The 27,941-nt window shown below is 41.6% G+C and overlaps 1 protein-coding gene across 1 annotated transcript; it reads left to right on the top strand.

Moving 5' to 3' along the window:
- The first annotated feature begins 176 nt into the window (after positions 1–176).
- Positions 177–26,695, top strand: LOC117881636 (calcium-activated chloride channel regulator 2-like). Its single transcript, XM_034779147.1, has 14 exons — positions 177–527; positions 2,273–2,410; positions 4,351–4,501; positions 6,802–6,910; positions 7,991–8,159; positions 9,159–9,386; positions 13,345–13,572; positions 14,632–14,809; positions 16,410–16,516; positions 18,361–18,585; positions 20,097–20,367; positions 22,780–22,950; positions 23,934–24,173; positions 25,161–26,695. Exons 1-14 carry the CDS (start codon positions 360–362, stop codon positions 25,571–25,573), a joined length of 2,796 nt encoding a protein of 931 aa, XP_034635038.1. The 5' UTR covers positions 177–359; the 3' UTR covers positions 25,574–26,695.
- Positions 26,696–27,941: the final 1,246 nt, after the last annotated feature.

Here is a 27,941-nt window from a genome sequence, read left to right as displayed (position 1 = left end):
CAATAAGTAAAACCACTCTTCCATTACCTGGTACTTCGCATGTGTTCATCCCTAAAGCAGTTTGGCCCCAGATCAGACCAGAAAGGTTGGGGATCTCTCTCTCTCTACTCCGCCTGCCAGGGCGTGGAAAGTTAGCAAAATGCTCTCTTGCTGCTCCCACTGCGGGAGGGGGTGGAGGAAAACGGGCGAGCAGGTTAGGAGCCCCGTCTAGGGTGAGGTGAGCTGGGCCAGTTCCTAAACCGCCCTGCCGCGCTCCTCCCTCCTAGCTAGTGAGCTTGGCAGCCCAGCCCCGGCACCTTCCGGCATCGTGCAGGCAGCAAGGCGACTGTGCGGGGTCCGAGTCCCCCATTGCCTGCGGGATGAGCTGCGGAGACGGGGCGGCTGCTGCAGGCTGGCTGCTGACGCTGCTCACTCTGGCGGCCGCCCGGGGCGCTGCAGTGCAGCTGCAGGGCAATGGCTACGATGGGCTACTTGTTGCGATCAACCCGCGGGTGCCCGAAGACCAGAAACTCCTCGCAAACATCAAGGTAAGAGGCCCCACGTGAGGTCTCAGTTCCGCTCGAGCTCTTCCTGCAATACAAACCGGCTTCCCTGCAGCTTGAATCGTCCTACAGCTCACCCCCGTGAGTAGCACCAGTTCAATAAGGCAGAAGCAAGCAAGTGCAATGCTGGGCTGGAATAGTCCGTTTGTTGGCACACAGTCTCACTTCGGTTACACCTCCTGTGGCCTTCTCCTTCACCTTCCCTTGTGGGCTGCAGAAATGCTTGAGGGTTTTTTAAAAAGAGTCTGACCCCGCTAGGTTTTCACAAAGCATTTTTCACGGAAAGCTGCAAGGAATTCCTTGTTGCAAGCTCACTGGAATGAAGCAAACTCCTGATATTAATGGCGATGGGTATTTTTAAAAATGCTATGTGCAGTAACACGCCACTAACTCTGTTTCTATTGATGAAGTTATTGTCAAGGTATAGATTCAAATAATGAATGTGGGGTGGCCCTGCTGAAGCTGGGCATCTGCCCAAGGACATAGGGTATAACAATTTTTTTAGATAAAGATTGGATATTTTTCTAAGACATCTGCTCTAGGAATTTTTTTTTAATTAATTAGTTAATTAATTAATGGAGATATCCTATCTCCTAGAACTGGAAGGGACCTTGAAAGGTCATCGAGTCCAGCCCCCTGCCTTCACTAGCAGGACCAAGTACTGATTTTTGCCCCAGATCCCTAAGTGGCCCCCTCAAGGATTGAACTCACAACCCTGGGTTTAGCAGGCCAATGCTCAATCATAGCGGAGAAGTTCTATGGCCTGTGTTTTAGTGGAGGTCAGACTAGATAATCACAATGGTCCCTTCTTGCCTTAGAGACTCTGTGAGTCTACAATGCATTTAGTATTTTGCTAGCATGTTGCTGCTACATTAATATCCAGGTGTTCATCTAAGAAGGTGTGGCCTTCAACAGGCCCAGAGTTTCAACATGAAAGGGAATCTGCAGTAACAGCTCCAAAGCCAATTGTTCTCCTAGTTCCACTCCTGACTGATATTGTGAAAGTTATTACGGCAATTGTAATTGGCCAGACAAGTCCAGTGCAGTATGTATGTTTAACCTGTCTCATTAAAACTGAGCTTAAGTGAGATTATTCAAGCATAGTTTATACCAGCAGGTTACACACGTTACGCTTTATTGTTTGCAATTGTATTTATCACCAAAAGATGATTTGACTAGTGGGTGAAGCTGAGGTGCAAGAATCAGATCTCCGTTTCTGGCTCTGATTCTCTCTCTAACCTTGTTACGACCCTTATGTGACTCAGCTTATCAGCCTGTAAAGTGACAGTAACAACATTTAGTCGAACCTCACAAAGGAGGTGTGGGAGTTAATTCACATTTGTAAAGCACATTGCAATCCTTGGATGAAAACACTATAAAAAGGTGAAGTATTTTATTTTTTTCTTCTGATTGTCCAGTAATTTTTTTTCTACAGCTCTTGCTGCGCATAGTAACATACACCACTGACCTAATGCCCCAGTGACTCCAGTTGGTGTGGCTACTTCCACCTTTTCATGTTTTCTGTATGTATAAATATCTTCTCTCTGTGTGTTCCATTCTATGCATCCGATGAAGTGGGTTGTAGCCCACGAAAGCTTATGCTCAAATAAATTTGTTAGTCTCTAAGGTGCCACAAGTACTCCTGTTCTTTTTGCGGATACAGGCTAACACAGCTGCTACTCTGAAACCAGTAAGTTTACTGTAATTTTTTAATTTCATTTTATTACTAGGAAATGATAACTGAAGCTTCTTTTTATTTGTTCAATGCTACACAAAGAAGAGTCTATTTCCAGAATATAAAGATTTTAATACCTGCTACATGGAAAGCAAACGGTTATGGGAAACCACAACATGAGTCATATGAAAAGGTAATATTTAAAGCCTGTCTTAGAAAATGAAGTACCATCATAAGCATGTTTTAAAAACAAATGTTCCTTTTACCCTATGGACATTAAACATCCATTTCCACCACTGAGTCTCTCCCCTCCCCATGCCAGATACACACTCCTCCTCCCCAGTGTACAAAAGCTACGTCACTGCACCAAGGCCCTGCTATCTGCTCCTCTTCTTGCCCCCTTCTTTCACTCTTGACTATTTGGATGGCAAGAATGAAGGCTCATTAAGGCATTTCTGGATTTGACTTCCCCTTGACTATCTTATCTCCAGCTGAGGATGCTGCTTACCTACAAAACCTCTGGACTATATCAGTATTCGCAAGTAAAAAGTCACCCAGTGGGCAGGCTTGTTGTTCTGTAAATCCACCTTAAATATGTAGTTTGTGCACATTCCTTCATGCTCCTGGATAGCATTAAACCCAGAGATTCTCTGAATGTTTTTGTTTGAAGTTGCCTGTACCAACTGTTGGGGCAATCTGCCCTACCAGTGTTATACAGCGGTGATTCTCAACCAGGAGTCCAGGGCCCCCTGGGGGTTGTGAGCAGATTTCAGGGGGGACCACCAATCAAGACCAGTGTTAGACCTGCTGTGGCCCAGGGAAGAAAGCCAAAGCGCAGGGCCCCGAGGCCCGCCACCAGGGGCTGAAGCCTGAACCCTAGCTTCACAGGGCCACCTGTGGCATGGGGCCCTGGGCAGTTGCCTTGCTTGCTACCCCCGAATGCTGGCCCTGGCTTTTATATGGAAAAAAACAGTTATTGTGGCACGGGTGGGCCAGGGAGTTTAATAGCATGTTGGCAGCGGTGAGCGGGGGCTCACAAAGGAAAAGGTTCACTGATCATTACTTTTGGCATATGTTTTCTGACCGTGGAGAAAATATTAGAGAAAAATAAAGAAAAACTTGTTTGGCTAATTATTTGAATGAAGGTTATCAATATTGGGCAAAAATAATGTTAAAATGATTTCCAAAATAAGTTAATGTGTTTCTACTGTCACAGAGCGATAGAATGTGTAAAATAGCACTTTTGAAAGGAAGAAACTGGCTACATACTAGAAAGAAAACAAGTGTGAAGGGGGGATATGATAGAGGTCTATAAAATCATGAGTGGAATAGAGAAAGTAAAAAAGGAAGTGTTATTTACTCCTTCTCATAATACAAGAACAAGGGACCACCAAATGAAATTAATAGGTAGCAGGTTTAAAAACAACACAAGAAAGTATTTTTTCATGTAACATTCTGTCAACCTCTGGAACTCCTTGTCAGAGGGTATTGTGAAGGCCAATACTATAGCGGGGTTCAAAAGGGAGCTAGATAGATTAATGGAAGATAGGTCCATCGATGGCTATTAGCCAGGATGGACAGGAATGATGTCTCTAGCCTCTGTTTGCTAGAAGCTGGGATTGGGTGACAGGGCATGGATCACTTGATGATAACCTGTTTATTCATTCCCTTTGGGGCACCTGCCATTGGTCACTGTCAGAGGACAGGATACTGGGCTTGATGGACCTTTGGTCTGACCCAGTATGGCCGTTCTTATGAAAAGAGTATTATCAAGAAAACTGCACATGTTATAAAAGTATTTGCTGGACCGTGGTGTGTCTGTTTATTGCTGTATGTACAGGGACTGATTCTTATTTACCTTAAGGCCATTTTACACACTTTAGTCACGTAAGGAGGCCAGAGTATGAGTATAAATGTAATTTTCTTCCTCTTTAAGGCCCCTTTATTCTCCAGAAAGGTGTAATGTGGTCTTAGTGTAAATGAAAGTCAGACCCAAAATGTTTTTATGATTTGTATTGTATTAGCACTTAAGGGTCCCAGTCACAGACCGGGACCCCTCTGTGCTAGATGCTGTACTTACATAGAACAAAATATTACGACACTTAATTAAACATGACATTTTTGTAATTTTAGGCAGAGGTCATAGTTGCTGCTCCTTATTGGAAACATGGAGATGAGCCATATACCCTACAATATGGAGAATGTGGAAACGTGGGAAAATATATTCATTTCACACCTAACTTCCTAGTAAATGATTATTTGATTGATGTCTATGGATCACGAGGTAAATTTACTAAATCATTCTTAATTTTCTGTTTTTATTCTCCTTTGTGTTCAGCAAAAGAGGTGTATCTATGAGGACTCTCTGTATAATAGTTGCTGTCACTTTCACGCATGTAGAAGTGCAATTACTAAGTATGCCAAGAGTTGTAATAATACTTGGTACTTGTATTGCTCCTTCCATCTGAAGATCTCAAAGTGCTTTACAAATATTAATAAAGCCTCACACCACTGTTAAGTAGGTTATTGGGATCTCAGCACTTTGCAGGATTGAGATATTTCTCCCTTGCCCCAAAATACACTTTATGTAGAGTAGCTATACAATAGTCCAAGTTTACCTCTCCTCAAATGTGTGGCCAAAAAAATCATAGAAATGTACATGAGGTCATAGATCTAGTCTATTCTCTCTGCAGCAGGGCATGCTTAAATATACCTATACTATCCCTATTAAAAATCATATGACATGATGAAATCCAGAGACAAGGTGGGTGAGGAAATTTCTTTTACTGGACCAACTTCTGTTGGTAAAAGAGACAAGCTTGTAAGCTCAGGTCTGAAGAAGAGTTCTGAGGAGCTTGAAAGCTTGTCTCTTTCACCAACAGAAGTTAGTCCAGTAATAGTTACCTTACTCACTTTCTTTCTCATATCCTGGGACTAAGATGGCTACAATAACACAGCAACCACTTGTGATATCCAACCATATAAATATGGAAAACTGATAGTATTCCAAAAATTATTTTTGTCAGGATTGTCCACTCATTACATGGGACATGAAGTTAATTTTGTTAAAGGCAAAAGCACATATCAATGACATACATAAGTACTCATTAGGCTAAAAATGCTGTGAGTTGTCCCAATGAAGTCAGTGGGACTAATTATGTGAGTAATGCAAGTAGGGTTTGGAGAAGTACTTACTGGGCTGGCTAAGACAATGTTACCTCTTTCTCTTCCTAATAATTGACTTTCATGATTCATGGTTGTGCCACTTGTGAGCTTCCAGGTGGTCATCTTTGCAATCACTTATGTGAGTGCCTAAGTAAGGGTTTGCAAGACTGAGTCCATGAATGTTAAAAAGTCAAGGAGTGCCGAAGTTGTCATAGTAATATTAATTCATTTGCATTGCACTGTGTATTCAAGCATACATGAAAAAGCTTAACTAGTAATCTAAAATATCATACATGTGTAATTGAAGACAAGTTAATTTTATTATGAGCACCAGTAGGGTGTGGAAATTGTCTGCCTTTGACTCACAGGAGGCAACTAACTTAGGGTCAGTTCAATGGGAGTTGGATCTGGCCATTAGCCTCTCTGTTTGTTTCTTTCAAGCATGGAAAATTAGAGCCCAAGTTGAACTTGGGTGGTTGTTTTTTGTTTTGTTTGCTTTTTGAGCAATTATTTTCTTAAGAAAGTCTGTCAATTGAATAATGGTGTCTGAAAACTGTGGAAATGATTGAAAACTTTTCTCCATTTCACTTTGGGTAAGACTGCTCCCCAAACAGACATCACATGACGAGCATGGGGATGAGTGAGTACCCATTGCAGAGAGATTGACTGAGAGATTTAACTTTTCTGTGAGTTTCAATTCAGTGACTTTTTTCCATCAAATAGATGTGAAAATTCAAATCCAAATTATCTCGGCAATGGGCCCATTTCAGGGGCAAATATGTGCAAAATTTGCATGCAAGTACCATGTCTGAATTCATAATAAAATGAAAAAAATGGAAAATTGCATAGTTGAACCCTTTGCTGCAAATGTTTCACAGATGTCTCTCTAGCAAGGACTACTTGCAAACCCTATGTTAAAATTGTATAGGGATTTGCTTTTGCCCCATTCCCTTGGCATCTAAAGAACTCAGTTCACCTAAAAGAAAATCAAGGAACCAGGAATCTTAAGTCTTTAATTACTGTTCGTTGTGCACCTTCCTACAATTTCAATACATATTAAAAAAACAAAAAACAAAAACAAACCTCATTGCCCATCTGTGTCACTATATGTTTAGTGCAAGCCCAGATATATAGTAAAGTTAGAAGGTAATTTTCAAAGAAATAAAAGCCAAGGTTTTCAAATGAGAGTGTCTAACGTTAGCCATATTTAAGCACCAATATAAATGGCTTTATTTATTTATTTGAAAAATATTGAGCACCCACTCTTACTGTTCCACAGTGGGATTTGCTGGGTACTCAAAAATTCTGACAGTTACTATACATCTCTGCTGGTTGGTTTTATGTACAGTGATCTGTACAGACAAACAATTAGAATACATCTTACAGTACCCCTTAAGTTTCCATGTACTATTCCCACAGGCAGAGTTTTTGTCCATGAATGGGCCCACCTTCGATGGGGGGTATTTGACGAGTATAATAATGAAAAGCCTTTCTATATAACTGGACAAAATCAAGTTAAAGTTACAAGGTAAGTTATTTTACTCTTTTAAATTCCAGTTCTGATTGGCTTTAGAAATATGGGTTTCAGTAGGGTACAAATCTGGTTTGTTTCTGTAAACTTCTCAAGTGTCTCTTTTTCTCTTGGTGCCTATTTCACCCCACATAAAAATATCCTACCTACATTGCAATTAGTTCATATGAATTGCATTAATTATTATCTTTCCTTGCTCCACATTGCATTTTCCTCTCTCAACACTGTTGTGATTAGTGATTTGTCAAGGACACTGAGCCTGATTTTTCTCTGCATTGTTCCTGTAGACTCAGAGTTGCTCTCAATCTGGAGAGGCAGATGTTCAGCAATTCCCTTTCCTGTCACCCCATCTATCTGGCTGTCTGTCAGCTGCCTGTCCTTTTTCTCTGCTGCCTCCTTTTTCTCTTTTCATTTTTCCTAGTTGTCTTCTCTCCTCTAATCCCTCCCAGTATTCTACAGGCCCCATTCTTTCTTCCAGAGCTTCTTTTGCTGGGCTAGTTTTTCCTCACTTTCTCTATCATTATTGCCTCAGAACTGGTACCATCACTGCTACGTGACCTGCTCTCACCCAGTGGGCTTGTCTCTGTTTCATCTTTTTTCTCCATGCTGCCACTTTTCCCATATGCCAGGGCTGGACATTAAAAAAAAACAGCAACATGTTTTTACTTGTTAAAACTAGCACATTTTATCTGGAAGTCATTGAGAGACTATAACCATAAATCCACATGAAGCCATTTTAAGACAGTCACTTTTCAGAATGAAGTATTAACCATGAAATACATGAAAAGCAAGACTAAATTCTGCAAGATTAATATTTTTGATTCATTCAATGGATTAGAATGACTGAGAAATCAAAAAATAGTAGAACTGGTTCTCCCTTGTGTATGGAATACATTTCTACAAAAAATACCTCTTCAAGCACATTAATTGTGTGTAACTCATTAAGGCCGTGATCCTGCAATTAGGCTCTGCCCAGTGGACAACTGTGTCATTAAAGTCAGTGCTCCACTCATGCCCATAATTGGGGCCTAATTCCAGTCAGGAAGTTCTAAATTATAAATATTCTTTCATTCCCAGGTGTACATCTGACCTTGCAGGGATCTATGTCTGTGAAAAAAAATCCTGCACTGAAGGAAATTGTGTCATTAATCAGCTGACGGGACTTTTTAAGGAAGGATGTGCATTTATTCCTGAGAGAACTCAAACTGCAAAGTCATCAATAATGTACATGCAAAGCTTATCATCTGTAAGTATAATCACAGAAAAATGGATTTTTCTACAAGCCACTCTCCAGTTGCAAATATTACACTTTATCCTCCTTTTACAAATGCTAAGTTTGTTTAAACCTTTATCTCAGTAAACAAACTACACCTATACCTCGATATAACGCTGTCCTCGGGAGCCAAAAAATCTTACTGTGTTATAGGTGAAACTGCGTTATATAGAACTTGCTTTGATCCGCTGGAGTGTGCAGTCCCGCCCCCCCAGAGCACTGCTCTACCGCATTATATCTGAATTCGTGTTATATCGGGTCGCATTATATCGAGGTAGCGGTGTATTAAAAACATTTCTACCAATGAATGGTGAACTGTTTTCTATATAATGGTGTCTCAATTATATATGACAGTCCGTAATAAAAATCTAGAATATCTTTTGGACCCCTGGTATATTTCACAAATCAGACTCTACTTTTCAAACCATTATAGAAATGTACATTGTATGCATTTGTGGATGTCACTAAACTAGGATAATATAAGCAATATTGTTGTTTCCACAGGGGCAAATTCTGTAATCCTTACTCAAGCAAAAATTCCAGTGACTTTCATTGGAGTTTTGCGTAAATAAGGACTGGGTTCAGATTTTCGTCTTACTCATGATGGGTTAAATTATACTTCTTACATGGCACCTGCATGCTGGACATGAGAGGGAAACACTGCCTAAGCAGTAATATTAGATTAGAGGCCTTTCTATGGGGCTGCAATAGCTTAGTGGATTGGGCATGTGACTGCGAGAGAGAATTTCTAGGTTCTGTGCCTCACTCTGCTGTTAATTTGGGTAGCTCATTTAACCTGTGTCAGTGCCTCAGTTATTGTGTTGGTAAAACAGATATAATAAAATTAACTAACTGAAAGTGCTCCTGGCTCCTGTAGTAAAAGGCACTATATAAGTCCAAATTATTATTTTTCTTACATCAGTATTTGTATTCTTGTGTTGCTGCCTTTATTTATTTGTTTCCCACTTTTAGGTGGTTGAATTTTGTAATGAAAGTAACCATAATAGAGAAGCTCCCAATCTGCAAAACAGAATGTGCGACTATAGAAGTACATGGGATGTAATAATAAGCTCTATGGACTTTAATAACACCCTTCCAAGGACCGACACCAGCCTCCCACCTCCTCCTACCTTCTCATTGCTACAGAAGAGAGACAGAGTGATCTGTTTAGTTCTTGATGTTTCCCACAGCATGAATGGGGTAAATTGTCCCTCAGAAATATTTCTATCTGTTTATTGTAAACACATTTGACTTGTTTACATTATGCATTCAAACACCTTATCGATACTAACCAGGAGTTATTTTTTTGCTGACAATTTTCAATCCTGTCATGGGGTGGGTGGGGGCATGTGCGCGTGTTTAAAAAACAACAACAAAACATGTATGGTGGTGATTATTAAGGCTAAGATTTAGTCACAGCTATTTTTAGTAAAAGTCAGGGACAGGTCACTGACAATAAACAAAAATTCACGGAGCCCGTGACCTGTCTGTGACTTTACTAAAAGTAGGGGGGAGGAATGGAGTCCTGGGGGGACCCACAGGCCGAGCCCCCCCAACCATCGCGCGGGGCACAGCTCCGGTTCTAGTGGCTGCAGCGGGGGAGCACAGCTACGGAGGGGCGTGCAGGATAGGAGTATGCAGCCCTGGTGGCAGGCCCCCGGCAGCAGCCCTGGGAAGCTGCGGCCTGTGGACACATGGCTCCCTCTGCAGGTGCCAGCGGGGGCATGCAGGTCCAGCTGCAGCATGGTCCCCACTGCAGCCCCCAGCACAAGACAAGCCAAGGGCTGGGGCACAGCGGGGGTGGGAGGTGTGCAGTCGGGGGGGGGAGGGGCACGCAGCCCCTGCTCTAGAGCTGGCTGCAGTTGTGGAACAGGGGTGCGTGGCTGGGGCTGCAGCCCCCGCAAAGCCCCAGCTGCAATGGGGGAGGGCACATGGCCCTGGGATGTAGCGAGGGGGCGTGCATGGTCCCCGCTGCAGCCCCTGGTGGAAGCCGTGGGGCTGGGACGCAGCAGGGGACGCAGCCACAGGGAGTGCACCGCTCCTGCTCCCAAGCTGGCTGCAGCTCCTGGACAGGGACTCGCAGCCCAGCTGCAGCCCCTCCCCCCCAAGCCACAGGGTGGGGGCTGCTTCCAGCCCTCCAGCCCCAGTTGAAGGGCAGGGATGCAAAGTCCTAGATGGGAGAATGAAATTCGAAGACTGAAAACTGTTAAAAATTTCAAAGTTAGCCTCTGATTTTGGGTGCCTCAGTGTTTGGGTGTCCGCTTTAGGCAAGATATTGTTAGTCGTGCTGAGAAGTCACAAATTCTCTTGGATTTCAATGGGTGCTTGCCATCTACCAAAAACCAGGCCCAAAGTGTCTCAAGTTGGATTCCGGACACTGAGACACTTAAGATCGAAGGTCACTTTTAGAAATGTTTCCTTTTCTCTTTACCCCCAAAATAAACAGGAACCCAAACCAGTACTCTCCTGTATAACCTTCCTGGCCCCAACCCGTTCAAACGTTGGCTATGTTTGGATTTAGAATGTGTGACCCATTGTCTCATTTTCCAGGTTATGGATGTAATTGGATCCAAAAGGTGGGAAAAAATTCTGCTTCAGAAATCTTTTGAAGCAGAAATTAAGTCCCACTTCTAGCCCTCAGGTGGCTCCGCCTGTTAAAAGAGCTCAGCTAGGAAGCCTTTTTTATATATAAGCTATCTGCATATAGCAGTGGTTCTCAACCTATTTATCACTGTGGGCGGCTTTCATTGTATTATGTGGGCCACATCCGATACTACCTGTATAGCCCTGAGGATGTCACATGGGCTGCAGCTGTGGGCTGATTGGGCCGCAGGTTGAGACCGACTGACATAGGCAGATATACATGGCTTTTAGACAGAACTCTTCTAACACATTCTATTCTTTCAGGCTCCCACTTATGGTTGCTGCCATTCTCTTGGGCTCTCTCCTGCCAGTGGGGGGGCTGCTGGAACAGGCCACCATTTCTTCCAAGGGTACATCTACACTGGGAGAGTGCTTCCCATCTTAGGTAGTGAGACATGTGCAAGCTCTGCTCCAAATAGCATAATAAACAGAGCAGTGTAGCTGGAAGTACCACATGTGACCGCTCAGGCTAGTGACTTGAGTGCAAACCTGCCCAGACACTCTGAGTACCTACTTGGGCTGTTAGCCTGACCTGTGCTACCCCTAGGGTTGCCAACTTTCTAATTGCACAAAACCAAACAGCACTGCCCCACCCCTGCTCAGTCTAGCCCCACTCTCTCCATCGCTCATTCTCACTCACTTTCATCAGGCTGGGGCACGGAATTGGGATGCAGGAGGGGGTGAGAACTCTGGCTGGGGGTGTATGCTCTGGGGTGGGGCCAGAAATGAGGGAATCCAGGTGTAAGGGGGATCTCTTGGCTGGGACAGGGTGTTGGAGTGTGGGAGGGGACGAGGGCTCTGGCTGGGGGTGTGGGCTCTGGAGGTGGGGCGAGGTATGAGGGGTTTGGGGGGGGGTGTTGGGCTCTGGGCTGGGGCAGGGAGTTGGGGTGCAGGCTCCAGGAGGGAGTTTGGGTGAGAAGGTGATTCCGACCTGGGGCTGGGGAGTTTGGGTGCAGGAGGGGGTTAGGGTTGTGGACTCCAGCTGGGCAGCGCTTACCTGGAGCAGCTCTTGGAAGTGGCCAGCATGTCCGTCTCCTAAGTGCAGGGGTGGCCAGGTGGCTCTGTGTGCTGCCTATGTCTGCAGGAGCCTCCCCTGCAGCTCCCACTGGCCGTGGTTCCCGGCCAATGGGAGCTGCGGGGATGGTGCTCGCGGTAGGGGCAGCATTCGGATCCTCCCTGGCCGCTCCCTGCACCGAGGAGCCGGACATGCCGGCTGCTTCCGGGAGCCACGTAGAGCCAGGGCCAGCAGGGAGCCTTAGCAGCCCGGTCAGCTATGATGACCAGAGCCACCAGGGTCCCTTTTTAACGGGGGGGTGTTCCAGTCAAAAATCGGACATCTGGCAACCCTAGCTACCCCTGGCTACACTGCTATTTTTAGTGTGCTAGCTCAGCCAGTCTGCCTACTGGAGCTGGGAAACATGCCGCCAGCTGCAGTGTAAATATGCCCTGAGAGCTGTAGCAGTCTGGCCTTCCTGACTGCTAACATTACCTATACTCCTCTCACCATTACCTTGTGTTCCCACTGTCTGTCTGTTCTATACATCTTTTGTTTCTCATACTATGCTTAGATTGTAAGTTCTGCTGGGGGCAGGAACTCTCTTTGTGTTAGGCATATAGGGTGCGTACTAGCACAGGGCTCTGCTTTCTGACTGGGGCCAATAGACACTGCCACAATACTCCTATATCACTGCTAATTGTAATAAAGTAGAATTACAAATCCCAGAAAATCTTGCCTGGGAATCTATTCCCCCAGTGTTTGTGTGTGAGGGAGAAGGGTCAGCTACCATCTTGATAGAAGATGCCCATTGAATTATAAGGAAGTATGGGGTTCTTTTAATCCCTTAGGGTCCCATTTTTTGCTTCCAATCAAGAAAGGAATTCCTTCCCATCTTAACTGATTTTCTCTCTCAGAAACTCTCACAGTTTAACTGACCTGCTACAGGTAGGAATCCTGAGCTGTAATAGAGCTGTTTTCCTGCAATCAGCCCACTGGTCAGCCCTCTACCGTAACTTCCCTTCCACTGATCAGATATTGCCTTAGCAAGTTTCTTATTCAATCTAACTGACTTTTCTTCATTGAACGTGACAGCTGCTGGCTGGGACCATTTGTAAATACCTAGGCCTGTTCCACCTGAACCAGGGCTGTTACCAGCTCTGTGATTTCCATTGACTCGGAAGGGGCATTGCCTGTGTAGGTGATCCTGTACCAGACTTCATACTGCAGGGCTCATTTGTTTCATCCAGCCTTTGAAGAGAGGTCAAGGAATTTGGAGTATAGGCTCATGTAGGTGGTTTTAGAATTTGACTATGCTACTGCTAGGTAAAGCTGATTGATCTGTACATTTTGGTTTTGTAATTTTAAATAGTTGGTAGGGCATGCAGAGCCTGTCCACGGGCACCTTTTATTCTAAATTGAAACTAGTTTTTGAAGATGCTGTTCTTTTCAGCAGAGGTGCCTGGTTTCATTATTGCGAATTATTAATAGCACTGTTTGCTTTGAACTTTCTATATATAGGATGATCGGATCAATCGACTGCGTCAGGCAGCAGAATTGTATCTACTGCAAGTTGTTGAAGATAATTCTTATGTTGGTATTGTCACCTTCAGTAACGAAGGAGAAATCAGAAGTCAGTTGCGTCAAATAGTCAACAAGGACATAAGGAAACAGCTTGCTTCTTACCTACCTACTGCTGCACCTAGTGGAGGAACAAACATTTGTGTGGGTCTGCAGCTGGGATTTGAGGTGAATTGTGAAGTCACTAATTATGAACATTTCTGGGTTTTTGTCGCTATATCAAATGGAGTCTGATTATATTGTTTTAAATAATTTTTATTGGTTTTCCACTATACATACAATACATTTACAACCTACTAAATATAACTCATAAAATTGAATATTTCAAGGGAGGGTATTAGTTAAAAAAATAACTTTCCTTTAATTAGTTTACATTGCGTAGTCTTTCTTTCATAGATTTAATGATCTGTATTTTAACTTGCAATTTTAGCACTAGAAATCACCCAAAGGAAAAGTTTCTGAACTCTCCAAAACTCTTTCATCTACTATTGAAAGTGCAGTTCTGCTTTGATAAGTGATTAAACAGCAATGGCACTTCTTACTCTGCAGACCTGCTCCCTGTGTGTGTACTCAGGATCCTATCTGCCAACACTAATGACTAAAATACAGTTTAACTCCTTTTTACTCCTGTTTACCCTACAGGGTCACAGCTGGAAGAGTGAGTGGAATTCCATTATTTCTTGTGCATCAACAGCTCCAATCAGTTGCACCTATGCAAATGCACTGAATGTTGCATGGGGTTAGCCAAGGACTTAATTTGGCTAGCAAAATCTTTATTACCGGTGGATGATGAATTCAAAGGAAAGAATCCAGCTTGACATTCAGAGTTAGCAGGGATGATAGATAAAAACAAATATAATAAAAAACAGCTGAGCACATTTGATATGGAAATACTTTGAGAGACATCAAGCCTAGAACCCCTGGATGCTATTTAATGATATTTGTGTCCTGCACAAGTACACTGGGAAGGGGGTAATGTTGAAGGGGTTCCCTGTGCTCTTTCCTTCTGAAGTTTACCTACACAGGACATTCTTAATTTAGTTGATATTATTTCTTCACTCCATCACATAATGGATACGAAATGCAGAGAAATTGATGAATATAAGAGAACTTGCATTATGTTTGCTTTGATATACTTCCTCTTACAATGCCATTTTCCTGTATCTGTATGTGCAGAGCATATAACGTACATTTTTTTCATATTAATACTTAGTGCTTTATTATCAGGTGATTAAAAAACAAGATGGAAATATATATGGTTCTGAAATTATATTACTGACAGCTGGAGAAGACAGTGGGATAATTGAATGCTTTTCTAACGTAATTAACAGTGGATCGATCATTCACACCATTGCTCTTGGCCCATCTGCTGCTAAAGAAGTTGAACAATTAGCCCATGAGACAGGTAAAAAATTTATGTCCCCAATCCTATAAACTCTTGGCTCAAATAGTAAAGTAAACAGAGTAAAGTTAAGTAAATATGTAGATGTTTGCTTGACTGTGAATCTGTCCCTCTTGTGTTTGGTTAACCAATCTATGGTTGTTTGCAGTGTTGTAGCTGTCTCTCTCAAACAATCTGTGCTACTATGTAGGTAGTGTCTCTGTACTCTGAAGGAACTACTACTAAAGAATACTGCTTTTGCAGAGCTGAGCTGATAATTCATAATGAGTAGTTTGTCAATTTTTCCCTCTTTATTTTCTGTTTGAAACGTCCATGAGAAGACTTCAAGACTCTCACATTTAGACATTCAAAATTATTTGCGAATTTCTTATTCCTATACAATTGCTCACTAACAGTTCATTCCCAATATTTAACATACTGATTTTTGTGCTGCATTGGTAAGATACATAAGTCATGTGGTAATGTTTCTGTTCCTTGATTGGATGGCTTATTTAACGAACTTACCTGGCTAGACTCTGAGTATTTTAGCAGAATATAAAAATGAAAATTGAATTTCAGTGAATAGAGAAGCCTCAAGCTTAAAATTCCTTATTCCATCTCAACCATTTGAATGCCTGAGATCAGTGAGACAAACTATGAGTAAGGACCATTTGTCATGGGTGAAATTGATCCTTGTGTGGAGGGCCACTCCAAGGATTGAAATGGGACTTAATGTAGACCTTGTGTTGGCCCTCTTTACAAAGGTGAATTCTATTCTATGTGAATGTATGTTACAAGGTCAGATCCAGGGCCTAAGTTCTAAGTTTCCAAAAGTGAACATTAATTTTTGGAGCCTCATTTTTGCATAGCCATCATTACACGGTTAGGGTTGCATAGTCTAACCCCTACTCACACAAATAGCCTTATTAAAGCCAAGGAGTCTAATTATGTAAGAACTCGCCAGCATGTGTGAGGGCACCAGTATCGCCCTTTGTTTTAAACTGGGCACTCACAAATGGAGGCATGCAAAATCATTAGTCACTTTTGAAAGTGCTGATCACCCATACCTCTATTTTAAATCAATAGGACCGTTGGGGGCTGAACACCTTTGACAACTAGGCCAAATATGTCTAAAGCTACTAGGCACTAAAAAATTGTGATGTCCATAAAAATGAGGCTTTGGAAACCTGGCCCTAAATGTGTAAGCAGTGTCCAGTCCTGTAATGCTTATTCATGCATAAAGCCTTCGTCACAAGTTTGTCTCATTTAGTAAGGCTTAGAGGATTGGGTTTGTAATGCAGTTGGAATGCATCCTGTAAATAATGTAAAATGACTACTATGATTTTTAAAATCAAGAGAGTCATTCGGAGATGGTACGTTTAGATTGTCACTGTGATGAGACCTATTTTGAAAGCAGTGGGAGAGCTTTTAGTTACCAACTATTAAAGTCCATGTTTGTTATGTAGCAATCCTCATGTTGCTTTGAAAACATCGGGCTAAGATTCTTGTGGCGAATTCATTCTATATCAGTTAAATCTGGGTTCATATATCAAGTATGTCAAAAGACTGTACAACAGCTAAAATTGAGTTTCTATTACAAAATAACAACTGTACTCTATTTCAGGGGGCTTAGCGTTTTTTGCCTCAGATAGACTGGACTCCAATGACCTAATTGATGGTTTCTGCGCAATTTCATCAGGGAGTGGAGATACTTTCAGTCATTCCATTCAGGTCGGTCTTGTAACCAGTTTTAATGCTTTGGTTTCCCAGTTTATTGACTAGCACTGCAGCATTAGTAAAACTTTTGTATTATGCTGTATACATTTATTTTGAAAGAGGCATGGAAGTAGTAATTAAGGATGGGCAAGCCAGTTCAGGCAAAGTAAGAACTGAACCTCCTGTAAGGTTTTGATCAATTCACAAACCCTTCTTTCCCCCCTTTGCATCTTTCCTACCTGTCAGCCCACAGCAAACTTTTCTAACCCTCCCTTTGCTGTGACCACCACTCTCACCTTTACAGGACAGCTGCTGGGCCTAGCTGAGTTTGTGCTAGGCACTGGTCTATCCACTTTGAGTTCTTGTACAATGTGCTGTGCTTTAGCATTTTACCACAAGCTCTGATACATGCTAGAGCACATACACTTCTTCATATGGAGGTGTGTGAAGGTTTGCAGCAGGTTCAGCTGAGCACCATATATCACCTAGTGATACAAACAGAGGCTCAAGAGGAGACAGGAATATCTCCACCACGGGCTTCTTTTGTCGGTGTGCAAAGAAGGGTGTGGAAATAGATTGCCAAGAGTAGGATGTACTAGAACATTGACTCTCAATAAGAAAAGGAGAATATTGTGAATACACAATTTGGCCCAATCCTCGGCTGGTGTAAATTAGCTTAGCTTAATTGAATATGGGCATCTGTACAGATAAAATATGTGCTGCTTTAACTACCCTCCTAGTGTGGATGAAGATATAGCAGTATAAAAGTATTTATACTGATACAGCTATTCCTGCACAGGAAAAGGAATAAGCTATCCCAGTATAAGACCCCTTTATACCAGCATAACTGAGTCTACACTACAATTGTACTGGTATAACTATTTTGGTAAAATATCCCATCCCCTGACTGAAATAGCTATGGTGGTGCAACTTTTTCAAGTAAAAACAACAAGGAGTCCTTGTGGATCTTAGAGACTAACACATTTATTTGGGCATAAGCTTTCATGGGCTAAAATCCACTTCATCAGATGCATGAGGTGGAAAATACAGTAGAGAGGAATAAATACACAGCATATGAAAAGATGGGAGTTGCCTTACCAAGTGGGGGGTCAATGCTAACGAGCCAATTCAATAAAGGTGGAAGTGGGCTATTCTCAATGGTTCGTTAGCACTGACCCATCCAGGAACTGTGGCTCACCCAAAGAATGGGCTCCTATCTCCTCCCTGCTGTCTTTATTTTTATGCCTTGCACTGCACTGAGCTCTCTGTCAGCACTCAACAAATAATTAATAACATGAGAGGCCTTTTCCAGCCCTAGTACTCACCTTATGTGAAAGATCACATGAGTACACCAACTCCTCCATATTTAGACAGCCACAGAAAGTTTTTTGCAACTTTGGTTCCTATCTTTTAACCAGTAACTAATCCATAAGAGGACCTTCCCTCTTATCCCATGACTACCTACTTTGCTTAAGAGCCTTTGGTGAGGGACCTTTTTCAAAGGCTTTCTGAAAATCTAAGTACACTATGTTCACTGGATCATTCCAACATATATTTGAGCTGTCAGAAATTCCATCTAGTAGAGAGAATTGTGTGCACCATGTTGGGAAGAAAGCCATTGGGCCTGAATATCCTTTCATTTATACCAGTGTAACTTCTCTGATTTCAGTGGAATTACTGCTGAAGTATACTCAGAACAAGAGGAAAATTATGAAGACAAATGTCTTAATATGTATTTTGTCCTATTTAAGCATGAGATTTTATTTTTAAGGGTAAAATGGAAGGTCTTATCTGGGGCAAAGTGCGCTTTTTTTTTTTTTATATCTAGTAATTCTGTTTTTTTTTTTTTTCTCTGATAGATTGAAAGTGCTGGTGAAAGGACTGAGAGCTATAAGCAGTTTAGTAGGACAGTGTCTATTGATAGCACAGTAGGAAAGGATACCTTCTTTGTAGTAACATGGCAGACTGCTGAACCTCCGAGGATCACTCTCCTTGATCCCGATGGAAAAAACTACACCAATAAGGACTTTGAGGTTAATACAGTGTTGCAGGTAGCTCGTCTCCAGATTCCAGGAATTGCAGAGGTAGAAATTAACTTCTCTCTTTTATCATTTGATCATAACCAATCAGGGCCGTCCAGAGGATTCGGAGGGCCTGGGACAAAGCAATTTCGGGGGCCCCTTCTATTAAAAAAAATTGGAATACCGTGGAATACTATATTCTCGTGGGGGCCCCTGAGGGGACTGGGGCAAATTGCCCCACTTGGCCCCTCCCCCCCCCCCGGGCGGCCCTGTAACCAGGGCTGATGCAAGGAAGTTTTGCGTCCTAGGCGAAACTTCCACCTTGCGTCCCCCCCAGCCCTGTGGCAGCTCCCCGCCCCCCCCTCCACCCTGAGGCGCACCCCCCGCAGCAGCTCCCCACCCCAGCTCACCTCTGCTCCGCCTCCTCCCCGAGCACGCAGCCCCCCTCTAATTCTCCTCTCCTCCCAGGCTTGTGGCACCAAACAGCTGATTGGCGCTGCAAGCCTGGGAGGCGAGAGAAGTGGAGCGGCGACCGTGCGCTCGGGGAGGAACGCTGTAAAAAAAAAAAAAAAAAAAATTCGGGGCACCGCTTTTTGGCGCCCCCAAATCTTGGCGTCCTAGGCAACCGTCTAGTTCACCTTAATGGTAGCACCAGCCCTGCCTATAACCAATGTGTAAAACATGAATTATTTAAATTGTAATCACATATGGAATAATTGAACAGAGTGTGATATGATGACTCTGCCACATTGCAATTTCATAACCTTTTGTTTTACCCACTGAGCAGAAAAATGGGTCTCTTTAGATTTAAAAGAGACTTTAAAGCTTATACGCATCTTATTTTCACTTCCTTTACAGTAGAATTCACCTCCACATCTCCCAACCCCTCACTGCTATGCAGGGGGTCCATTTTCTTCCTTTTTATTTCCCTGTCTGATATGTAGCACCAAAAGGATTGAAATGATTTGTTAAAATTTACAAAGCCATAATTGAAAAGAACTTTAAAAACATCAAGTTAAAAGGCTCAGGAATAAAGGAAAAGGAGAGAGACATCTCCAAAGATTAAAAGGAGCATGTGAAGACTGAACTAATCCAGTGTGTGTAATTCCTTTTGAAACACTCACAAAATTAGTGCATATTAAAGCTGCTAACAAGATTTGTTAAAACAGTGACATCCAGTGCATCAGCTTTTTGTTAAAATTTATACATTTCCTAATTATTCTTCTGAGCACTCAGACTCCATGAGACTAGAGGTGCTGAATTTTATACCACTGAAGGGCATGAATCTGTAAACCCTTCTTCACAGGAGAAGCCCTTTCTTGTAAGTAATCCATTGAGGCCAAAGGAGAATACTTCAATGAGTAAAGACGACTCGCATGTGAAAGGCTTTTTAAAATCCCACTCTCTGACATATTCTGTCACTCTTAGTCACGTAGAATAATATTTACTCAGTGATTTAAACGAGGCTATAGGAAGAGTAAGTACTCAGCACGAGTAAGGATGTCAGAATCAAGCCCAAAATTAAAATCCTTGATCAAAGGGGGGTTCTTTAATTTTAAAATATTATTTTTCAGGTTGGGGAGTGGACCTACGCTCTCATGAATACTCACCTATCCCCTCAAGCTCTAACTATGACAGTGACTTCTCGAGCAGCAAACTCTACTATACCTGCAATAACTGTGAAAGCCCACATCAGTAATGATAGAAACGAATACCCTAGATCGATGGTTGTTTATGCACAAGTCAGTCGAGGGCTTTCACCTATTCTTGGAGCAAATGTAACTGCTATTATCAAACCAGAGACTGGAGATCCACTTATCTTGGAACTTTTAGACAATGGTGCAGGTAAGGAGGCTCTTGTGACACGTTGCAATTTTACAAAATCAAATCAAAGGGCTATCTTAATTGCTAATGCATTGTATGATTTTTAAACAACGTGCTGAGAGATATTGGCCCTGATTTCAATCTCACTTACATGAATGCAACTGACATTAGTAGAATTACTCCTAGTTTAGATCCCTGTTCTGTAAAGCATTTCAGCATGCGCTTAATTAAAAGCGTGTGAATAGTCCCACTGAAGTGTTAACAGAGTTCTGGTGTATACTGTATTTGAGTGAGGGCCCAGTCTTCTACTCCCATTCAAATGGAGGGACATGGATGGTGTTCTGTATTTGTAGTATAAAGCCAATAACGCCAAACACACATTACTTCTCAGTAATAAGTATTTTGCAGAATCAGGCCCTTAAGTTTCTTGCCCTGAGGAGCTAACAGTTTGAGCCTGATTCTCCAGTGCCTTGCACCCGGTGCAATCATTTGCATCTATGTGAAGTGGTGTAAAACATCACCATTCTGCTTTAGTACCATTCACACCCATTATACATTTGCTTTGCACTGCTTTAAATGACTATGTGAGGTGCAAGGCACTGACAAATCAGTCGTTGTCTATGTATTTTGTGAAGCGATGTGTATCTCTGTGCTGCACTATACCTATTATAAAGGCTTTCTATAGACAGTCGGTAATTATCACTTCATAATTTTATTAACTGACATTTCTGTAAATTGGGAGGTGACTTATACATTGTTTTCTTTTGTATAATTATCTAGCATTTACTGCTATGATGAATCTAATCCCAGTTACACCACCACTTATTTGATTTACTCATTGCTGTCATCCTTAGAGCTAAGGCCCCTATCAGAATCCAGTTGATGTCACTAGGACTCCATGTGGGAATAAGAGCCCATGCCTGAAAATCCCTTTGTAGGACTGAGACCTAAGTGTTTTCAGCTTCTCGTCTGGACCTTTATTTATTTCCCTGCCCCCAACCTCCTCAAATCTTCCTCAGTGGAGCTAGCTGTTGCTTCAAAAAGGACACTTAGCTTCTTGCTTCTGCAGTGTGTGGCAACTGAATCTGCTGTAACAGTTTCTGAAAGCACAGATTATATGTGAGAGGCACCCAGGAAATGTAAAGATTTTAATGTGAATGGTGCTCTTTACTTGTCATCTGTTATATGCAATTTGTGTGACTACACTTACTACTGAATCATAAAAAGAACAGGAGTACTTGTGGCACCTTAGAGACTAACAAATTTATTAGAGCATAAGCTTTCGTGGATTACAGCCCACTTCTTCGGATGCATACAGAGTGGAATAAATATTGAGGAGATATATATATATACACACATACAGAGAGCATAAACAGGTGGGAGTTGTCTTACCAACTCTGAGAGGCCAATTAAGTAAGAGAAAGAAGGAAAAAAAAAAAACTTTTGAAGTGATAATCAAGATAGCCCAGTACAGACAGTTTGATAAGAAGTGTGAGAATACTTACAAGGGGAGATAGATTCAATGTTTGTAATGGCTCAGCCATTCTCAGTCCTTACTGAATCATACTCGCAGTTGGCTTTTTGGCATCTTCAGCAATTTTAATGGTGTATAGCCAGGGGAACAAATGTGCTGTGGCCTGTCTTTTGCTGGCGTACAAGGCCTTCCAGAACAGGCTGTAACTAGGGTTTTATTTATTGGCTTTATACTACAAATACAGAACACCATCCATGTCCTAGTTCACATCAGGTCATAACCTGCCAACGGTGAAGTGCTACCAACAATTAACAAGGGTTCCCATAAAAATTTTACGATGCAACCAACTGCCAAGTGTATATATGCTTACAGGAAGGAAGTATGAGGGAATTACGAATCTATTCTTTCTCATAACCAGTGAGAAAGGAGGCACTACCAATTGCCTCACAACGTCCCTTCAATTTTTGGCAGAATTTTAATAAAGACCTCCCTGGATCTCCCTCCAGCTGCACAACCGTGCCTACCTGTTGAAAGCATAATACTTGCATCATTGTCTTTGTGGTTTGATTCTGTGGCCTTTTTCTTACGGTGGTCTGACTTTGGCTCACTTGGCTTTAATGATATAGTTGTATGATCATCTATGCTGGGAATCAGTAGGCCCAAGAGATGAAAATCCCTTAACTCTCCCAGGCTGAGAAATCAGCTGCTCGCTCAGTTAGTATCTCTCAGGGTGATAAGCAAGCTTTCTAGTTTCTGATTGCATTCTCTTGGTCACTTTATAAATAGCCTGGGCAAAATTATTCTCTGATTTTGTACAGCACCAAAGTCAATAGAGTTGCATGGGCTATAAGTCAGAGCAGAATTTGTCTCCATCCCTGTCTTTGAGTTTCCTTCTAACAATGAAGAACTAACTAATGCAGTAATTTCTTTGTGCTAATTCTGTTGTTTTTTATATCTAGGGTCAGACATTGTCAAGAATGATGGTGTCTATTCTAGGTACATCTATTCTTTCTCTGAAAATGGCAGATACAACTTAAAAGTACGTGTTCAACGAGCTAACAAGACTGTCAGACCACACCCCACAGTGCCATGGAGTCATTCTATGTATATACCCGGTTACATAGAAAATGGTAAGATGGAGTAATGCGGGCTGAGGCATGTAAAACAAACTCCATTGTGGATACACTGGAATAAATAACTGCATCACATTCTCTCTGTTAAAGGGCATTAGAGCATTGACATCCTTGCTAAGAGATCTTCATAAGTATAAGGATCTGCCCAGCTGGATGATATTAGTTTTGGATGCTTTTCAGAAATTGTTTTAACTAAATTCTGCCCTTTCTACACAAGAGCAAAAAAAGGGTAGCTAAAACCCTGTTTAAAGTAAGTTTAAAATAATTATTTCTTAGAACACTACTTTTGTAATGTAGATAGCACCTTAGAAGGAATAAATCCACACGGATTTATGTTTTGCCTGTGAAAAAAGCAGATGTTGGTAGTTCTTCTGCCTCTACATCTGTAAAGTGCCATGTACCCCAATAGCACTGGAAAATCATAATCAATCAACTTACATTCAGAATTGTTATAAAGGTTTAGCAAATGTCAAACACTTACCATTTTATGCTGAGTCCCAACTACTTCACTTAGGTATTATTTTCATTCTCATTAATTCAGTATTCTTGAAGATACAGAGAACATACTATGGAGTGATTCTGGTCTCTCAACACCACTGAGTTCAATGGAAACAACACAGAGTCTGGTGGCACCTTAAAGACTAACAGATTAATTTGGGCATAAGCTTTCGTGGGTAAAAAACACACTTCTTCAGATGCATGAAGTGGGTTTTTTACCCACGAAAGCTTATGCCCAAATTAATCTGTTAGTCTTTAAGTGCCACCGGACTCCTCATTGTTTTTGTGGCTGCAGATTAACACGGCTACCCCTCTGATACTTGAGTTCAATGGATTTATTCCTGATTTATAGCAGTATAGGTGAGATCAGAATTGGGGTCATTATATCTTCAGAGCTCCATAATGTGAAAATGTTGAGACAAGTCCAGTTGTGGGTGAGGTTTTATGTTAGTTTTTTTGTGTGTGTGTGTATGTGTCTGTAGGTAAGATCCAGATGAACCCACCAAGACCCTCCGTCATCAGTAATGAAGATATTGAAACCAGAGTAGGTGGCTTCAGCAGAACAGCCTCAGGAGGCTCCTTCATAATGTCTGCAGTTCCTACTAGACCCCATACTGATGTGTTTCCACCATGTAAAATTATTGATCTTCATGCCAGAACAGCCAATGATATGATTATTTTATCATGGACAGCATCAGGGGATGATCTTGACCAGGGGCAAGGTATGTTTGATGGTTTGTCGCTTGTCATCTGATTACAATGAAAGTGCAGTGACTGAAACAAATTTTCACTGGTTCTGCTTAACCGTGCTCACAAAAACTTGCAACCACAAGCGTTTTGTACAGAGAAAACACACCTTTTTTTAAGTATCAGTACAGGCTTTGCCTGTGCAAACCAACACGCCTCTGAAGCATGAGAGCAAGTGAAGAAACTTTCTGAAATTTTTTACCCAATATTTCTACGGTGTTGGTATGGAAAAAAAAGTCATTATGAACCAGTGTGCTACCCATAACTGACCTATATGTGCCATTCCTGTCACTCAGCATGAAACACAGCATACAAAAGATTTTGGAGGAATTCGATCTTATTGAAGTCAATAGGAGTTTGCCATTAACTTCAATGGGGCCAGAATTTCACTCCAGGTTTTGGGGTGATTTTGGACTGATTAGGCCAATGGGTTTTAAAAGAATTTCAAAAGTGGTGCTTGCAATTGTGATGGAGGCTTTACCTTCATAATATTGTGGTATTGGTTTCTGAACAGCCACAGAAGGGAGCCATGTGGTCTCCAAATGTGAAGAGAGAGAGTGGAGTGAAGAGTGAAAGCCTTTGACTCAATAATTTTACTGTAATTTTACTACTTCATTCTAGGCTGAATTAAGTGAAGTTGGTAGGGCTGTGAGGCTTTGGATGAGGACAGAATTAGCTCATTCTGGCTATTAATTTCAATGTCGTGAATCTTTGTCTTCAGTGAGATTTCAAGTTCACAAGTGCTTCCTCAAGTCTCCCTCAAGTTAGCAGAGCACGTGTTCTGTTATGGGATCTGTCCAGCATGCAGCCTTCACTGTTCAGATGGTTGAATAGGGTGACTGGAATAGGTACTCACTTGTGCTGCTAACAATTTGACTGCTTCTAAAGGAACAGATCAACAGTTTTAATTACAGGGTTAAATACATTCGGTATAATCTATGTTGACATATTTCCATTTTCAGCTGCAAGTTACGAAATAAGAACAAGTGAAAGTCCTCTGGAACTAAGAGACAACTTTGATAAAACTATGTTGGTGAATACTTCTGATTTGACACCTCAGCATGCTGGGTACAAGGAAATATTTGTATTTAAACCAGAAGCTTTTGCAACAGAAAATATCACCATCATCTATGTGGCTGTACGTGCCATTGATAAAGCCTCTCTGCACTCTGATATATCTAATATAGCACAAGCTGTGAAGTTTGTTCCCCCAATGGATTATCTCACTGGTAATATTGAGTACAGTATTTCAAGGAAAGTGTTGCTAGGATTCGGGTTAATAACAGCAGTTTGCCTTATTACAAGTGCAACCATATGTGCTTTAAAAAAAAGGAAGAAAGTGGTTATCGCAGAAACTGCAACAAATCTACTGTAACGTAAGGTGAAAGTTTGGATGACGTCTACTTATTTTTCTAGTAGCTGTTTCGATTGTTTTTTTTTTTTCAAAAACTACATGAAAATAATTGCACTAGTACAGAAAAGGGTATATAAAAACAATTGTAAAGCCATAATGCAGAACTATATGAAAGTGCTGTGATTTAGTAGTAGTATCATACTGCACGTACACTGCATGCCTGAATGGCCAGGTCAGATTAAAACTACATTGTATGTACTGCATATATACACCCTAAACTTATGCCACTTAAAGCTTTATGTCACTTGATTACATATTTATATATATATATATATATACAGTATGATGAAAAAGCTGTAATTAAATTATTCATTCAATGTCTTAAATCTATTTGCAAAACAAGATGTACAGTGAGGTTTCCTGCGGCTGCCTGTATGGTGAACATCTGTATAATTAAGTTCTCATGTATGTCATGGCATCTGGAGGGAGCAGTTGTTTAGAAGTGCACCCATTTGGAGGATGTGCTGCGGCAGGAAGGAGCTTCATGCTGGTCCTTGCCTGATTGCTCTCAGTGAACCAGGAAAGTACCATGTTTAGTGGGGACTAAAGCACATGAGTGAAAGAAGTTTCCCAGGAATGCTGCAACCCAAGGAGCTTCTTCACTCAGAAAAAGCAGCTGCAAATCTGTTTTCAGCCATTTGGAGTCAAACTCTCATAAAAATACTTGCAAGAGTTTGGAACCATTGAACCTCAAAGTTAGACTTGAGGCAATCTGAACTCAAACGGTAACTTAAACCTAGTCCACACACCATCTTTTGCCTATTTCTACTAGAAATCAAGGCTTATAATGCAAACAATGAACTGTTAACTGTATCACTGTTATGTACATTACCATAATACCGCTGCCAAAATGTCAAAGGGATTTCAAAGCAGCCTCTACCTTTGTGCCCAGTATTTTGCATAAAAACTGTTGTACGTATAAAAAGTGAAGTTTCACACAGAAGGAGCACTTGTTCTTGTAAATCTGTTTTTTACCCACTGTTCATAAAGAAACTTGTGCTTTGTGCATGCATAAAATGTGAGGGTGTTAATTTGGAGAAGATTTGAAAATGTTTTCAAAAAATGTAAATGTTACAGAGTATTGGTCTGCTTGTTCTTGGCACCCTCAAACATCAAACAAATGTAAAGAATGTAGCCTTTCACATAAACAACAAGGAGTCCAGTGGCACCTTAAAGACTAACAAATTTATTTGGGTATAAGCTTTTCGTGCCCAAATAAATCTGTTAGTTTTTAAGGTGCTACCGGACTCCTTGTTGTTTTTGTGGATACAGACTAATATGGGTACCCCCAATACTTGACAGCTCTTCACATACTAAGCCAAATCCACCTCTCCTGCAACTACAATTGAAAACAATTGGCCAAATTCAAATCTAGTGAAACTCCATTGTTGTTAATCATTTGATTAGTTAGTGACTCCATAGCATGGTGTATGTTGCTGTGCCACTAATGTGGTTTTGTTTTCTATCTGCTGTACCTTTAAAATTTGTTTCTTATGGGGAGATAACAAATGTGGAAGAGGTTCTCTCTCTATCCTCTCCTATAGCATTTACCATAAAGTAAGCACTTTACCCCACCTCTGGGTAGAGTAACTCACCCACAGTAAAACTAAAGAGGTTGTCTCTGCTATGTTTTTACAGTGGGATAGCGAACACACATAAGTTATCCTGTCTTAAACCATACCCTTTTTTTGTCAGTGGAGACACACCCTCAGAGTCAGGTGTTTGCAGAGGCAGAACTGATTCACCATGTAAATCAGAGGTGGCGGATACTGTTCTCCCACAGAATTTTTACTTTTGTTTCTTGTTTTGTTGAAGTGGGAGTAGACTGGCTCTCTGCTGACAAGCCCGGTCTGAACTGCATTTAAAAGCACTAAACAAGACAAGTATTTTTAGCTTAACCAAAAGAAGGCTGAAGGGATATGTGATTGCTCTCTATAAATACATCAGAGGGATAAATACTAGTTAGTGAGAGGAGTTATTTAAGTTAAGCACCAGTGTGGATAAAGGAACAAATGGATATAAACTGTCCAGCAAGTTTAGGTTTGAAATTAGACAAAGATTTCTGACCATCCGAGGAGTGAAATTTGGGAACAGCCTTCCAAGGGAAGCAAAGGGGGCAAAAAACCTAATTGGCTTCAAAACTAAGTTTGATAAGTTTATGGAGGAGATGGTATGATGGGACTGCCTACAATGGCATGTAGCTGATCTGTGACTGCTAGCAGTAACTATTCCTGGTGATGGGACACTAGATGGGGAGAATTCAGAGAATTCTTTCCCAGGAGTCTAGTTGGTAGGTCTTCCCAAATACTCGGTCCAAATCAGGGGCGCC

The sequence above is a fragment of the Trachemys scripta genome, chromosome 8 (genome assembly GCF_013100865.1).
Source record: "Trachemys scripta elegans isolate TJP31775 chromosome 8, CAS_Tse_1.0, whole genome shotgun sequence".
NCBI classification, from domain to species: Eukaryota; Metazoa; Chordata; order Testudines; family Emydidae; genus Trachemys; species Trachemys scripta.
This window is presented reverse-complemented; position numbering and strand designations above follow the sequence as displayed.

What these genes read in the sequence shown, in the direction of transcription:
- LOC117881636 (XM_034779147.1), top strand. Translation starts at nt 360, where the DNA reads ATGAGCTGCGGAGACGGGGCGGCTGCTGCAGGCTGGCTGCTGACGCTG. An exon ending in AACTCCTCGCAAACATCAAG is followed by an intron (nt 528 to 2,272) that starts GTAAGAGGCCCC and finishes TTTTATTACTAG; the next exon opens with GAAATGATAACTGAAGCTTC. An exon ending in ACATGCAAAGCTTATCATCT is followed by an intron (nt 8,160 to 9,158) that starts GTAAGTATAATC and finishes TCCCACTTTTAG; the next exon opens with GTGGTTGAATTTTGTAATGA.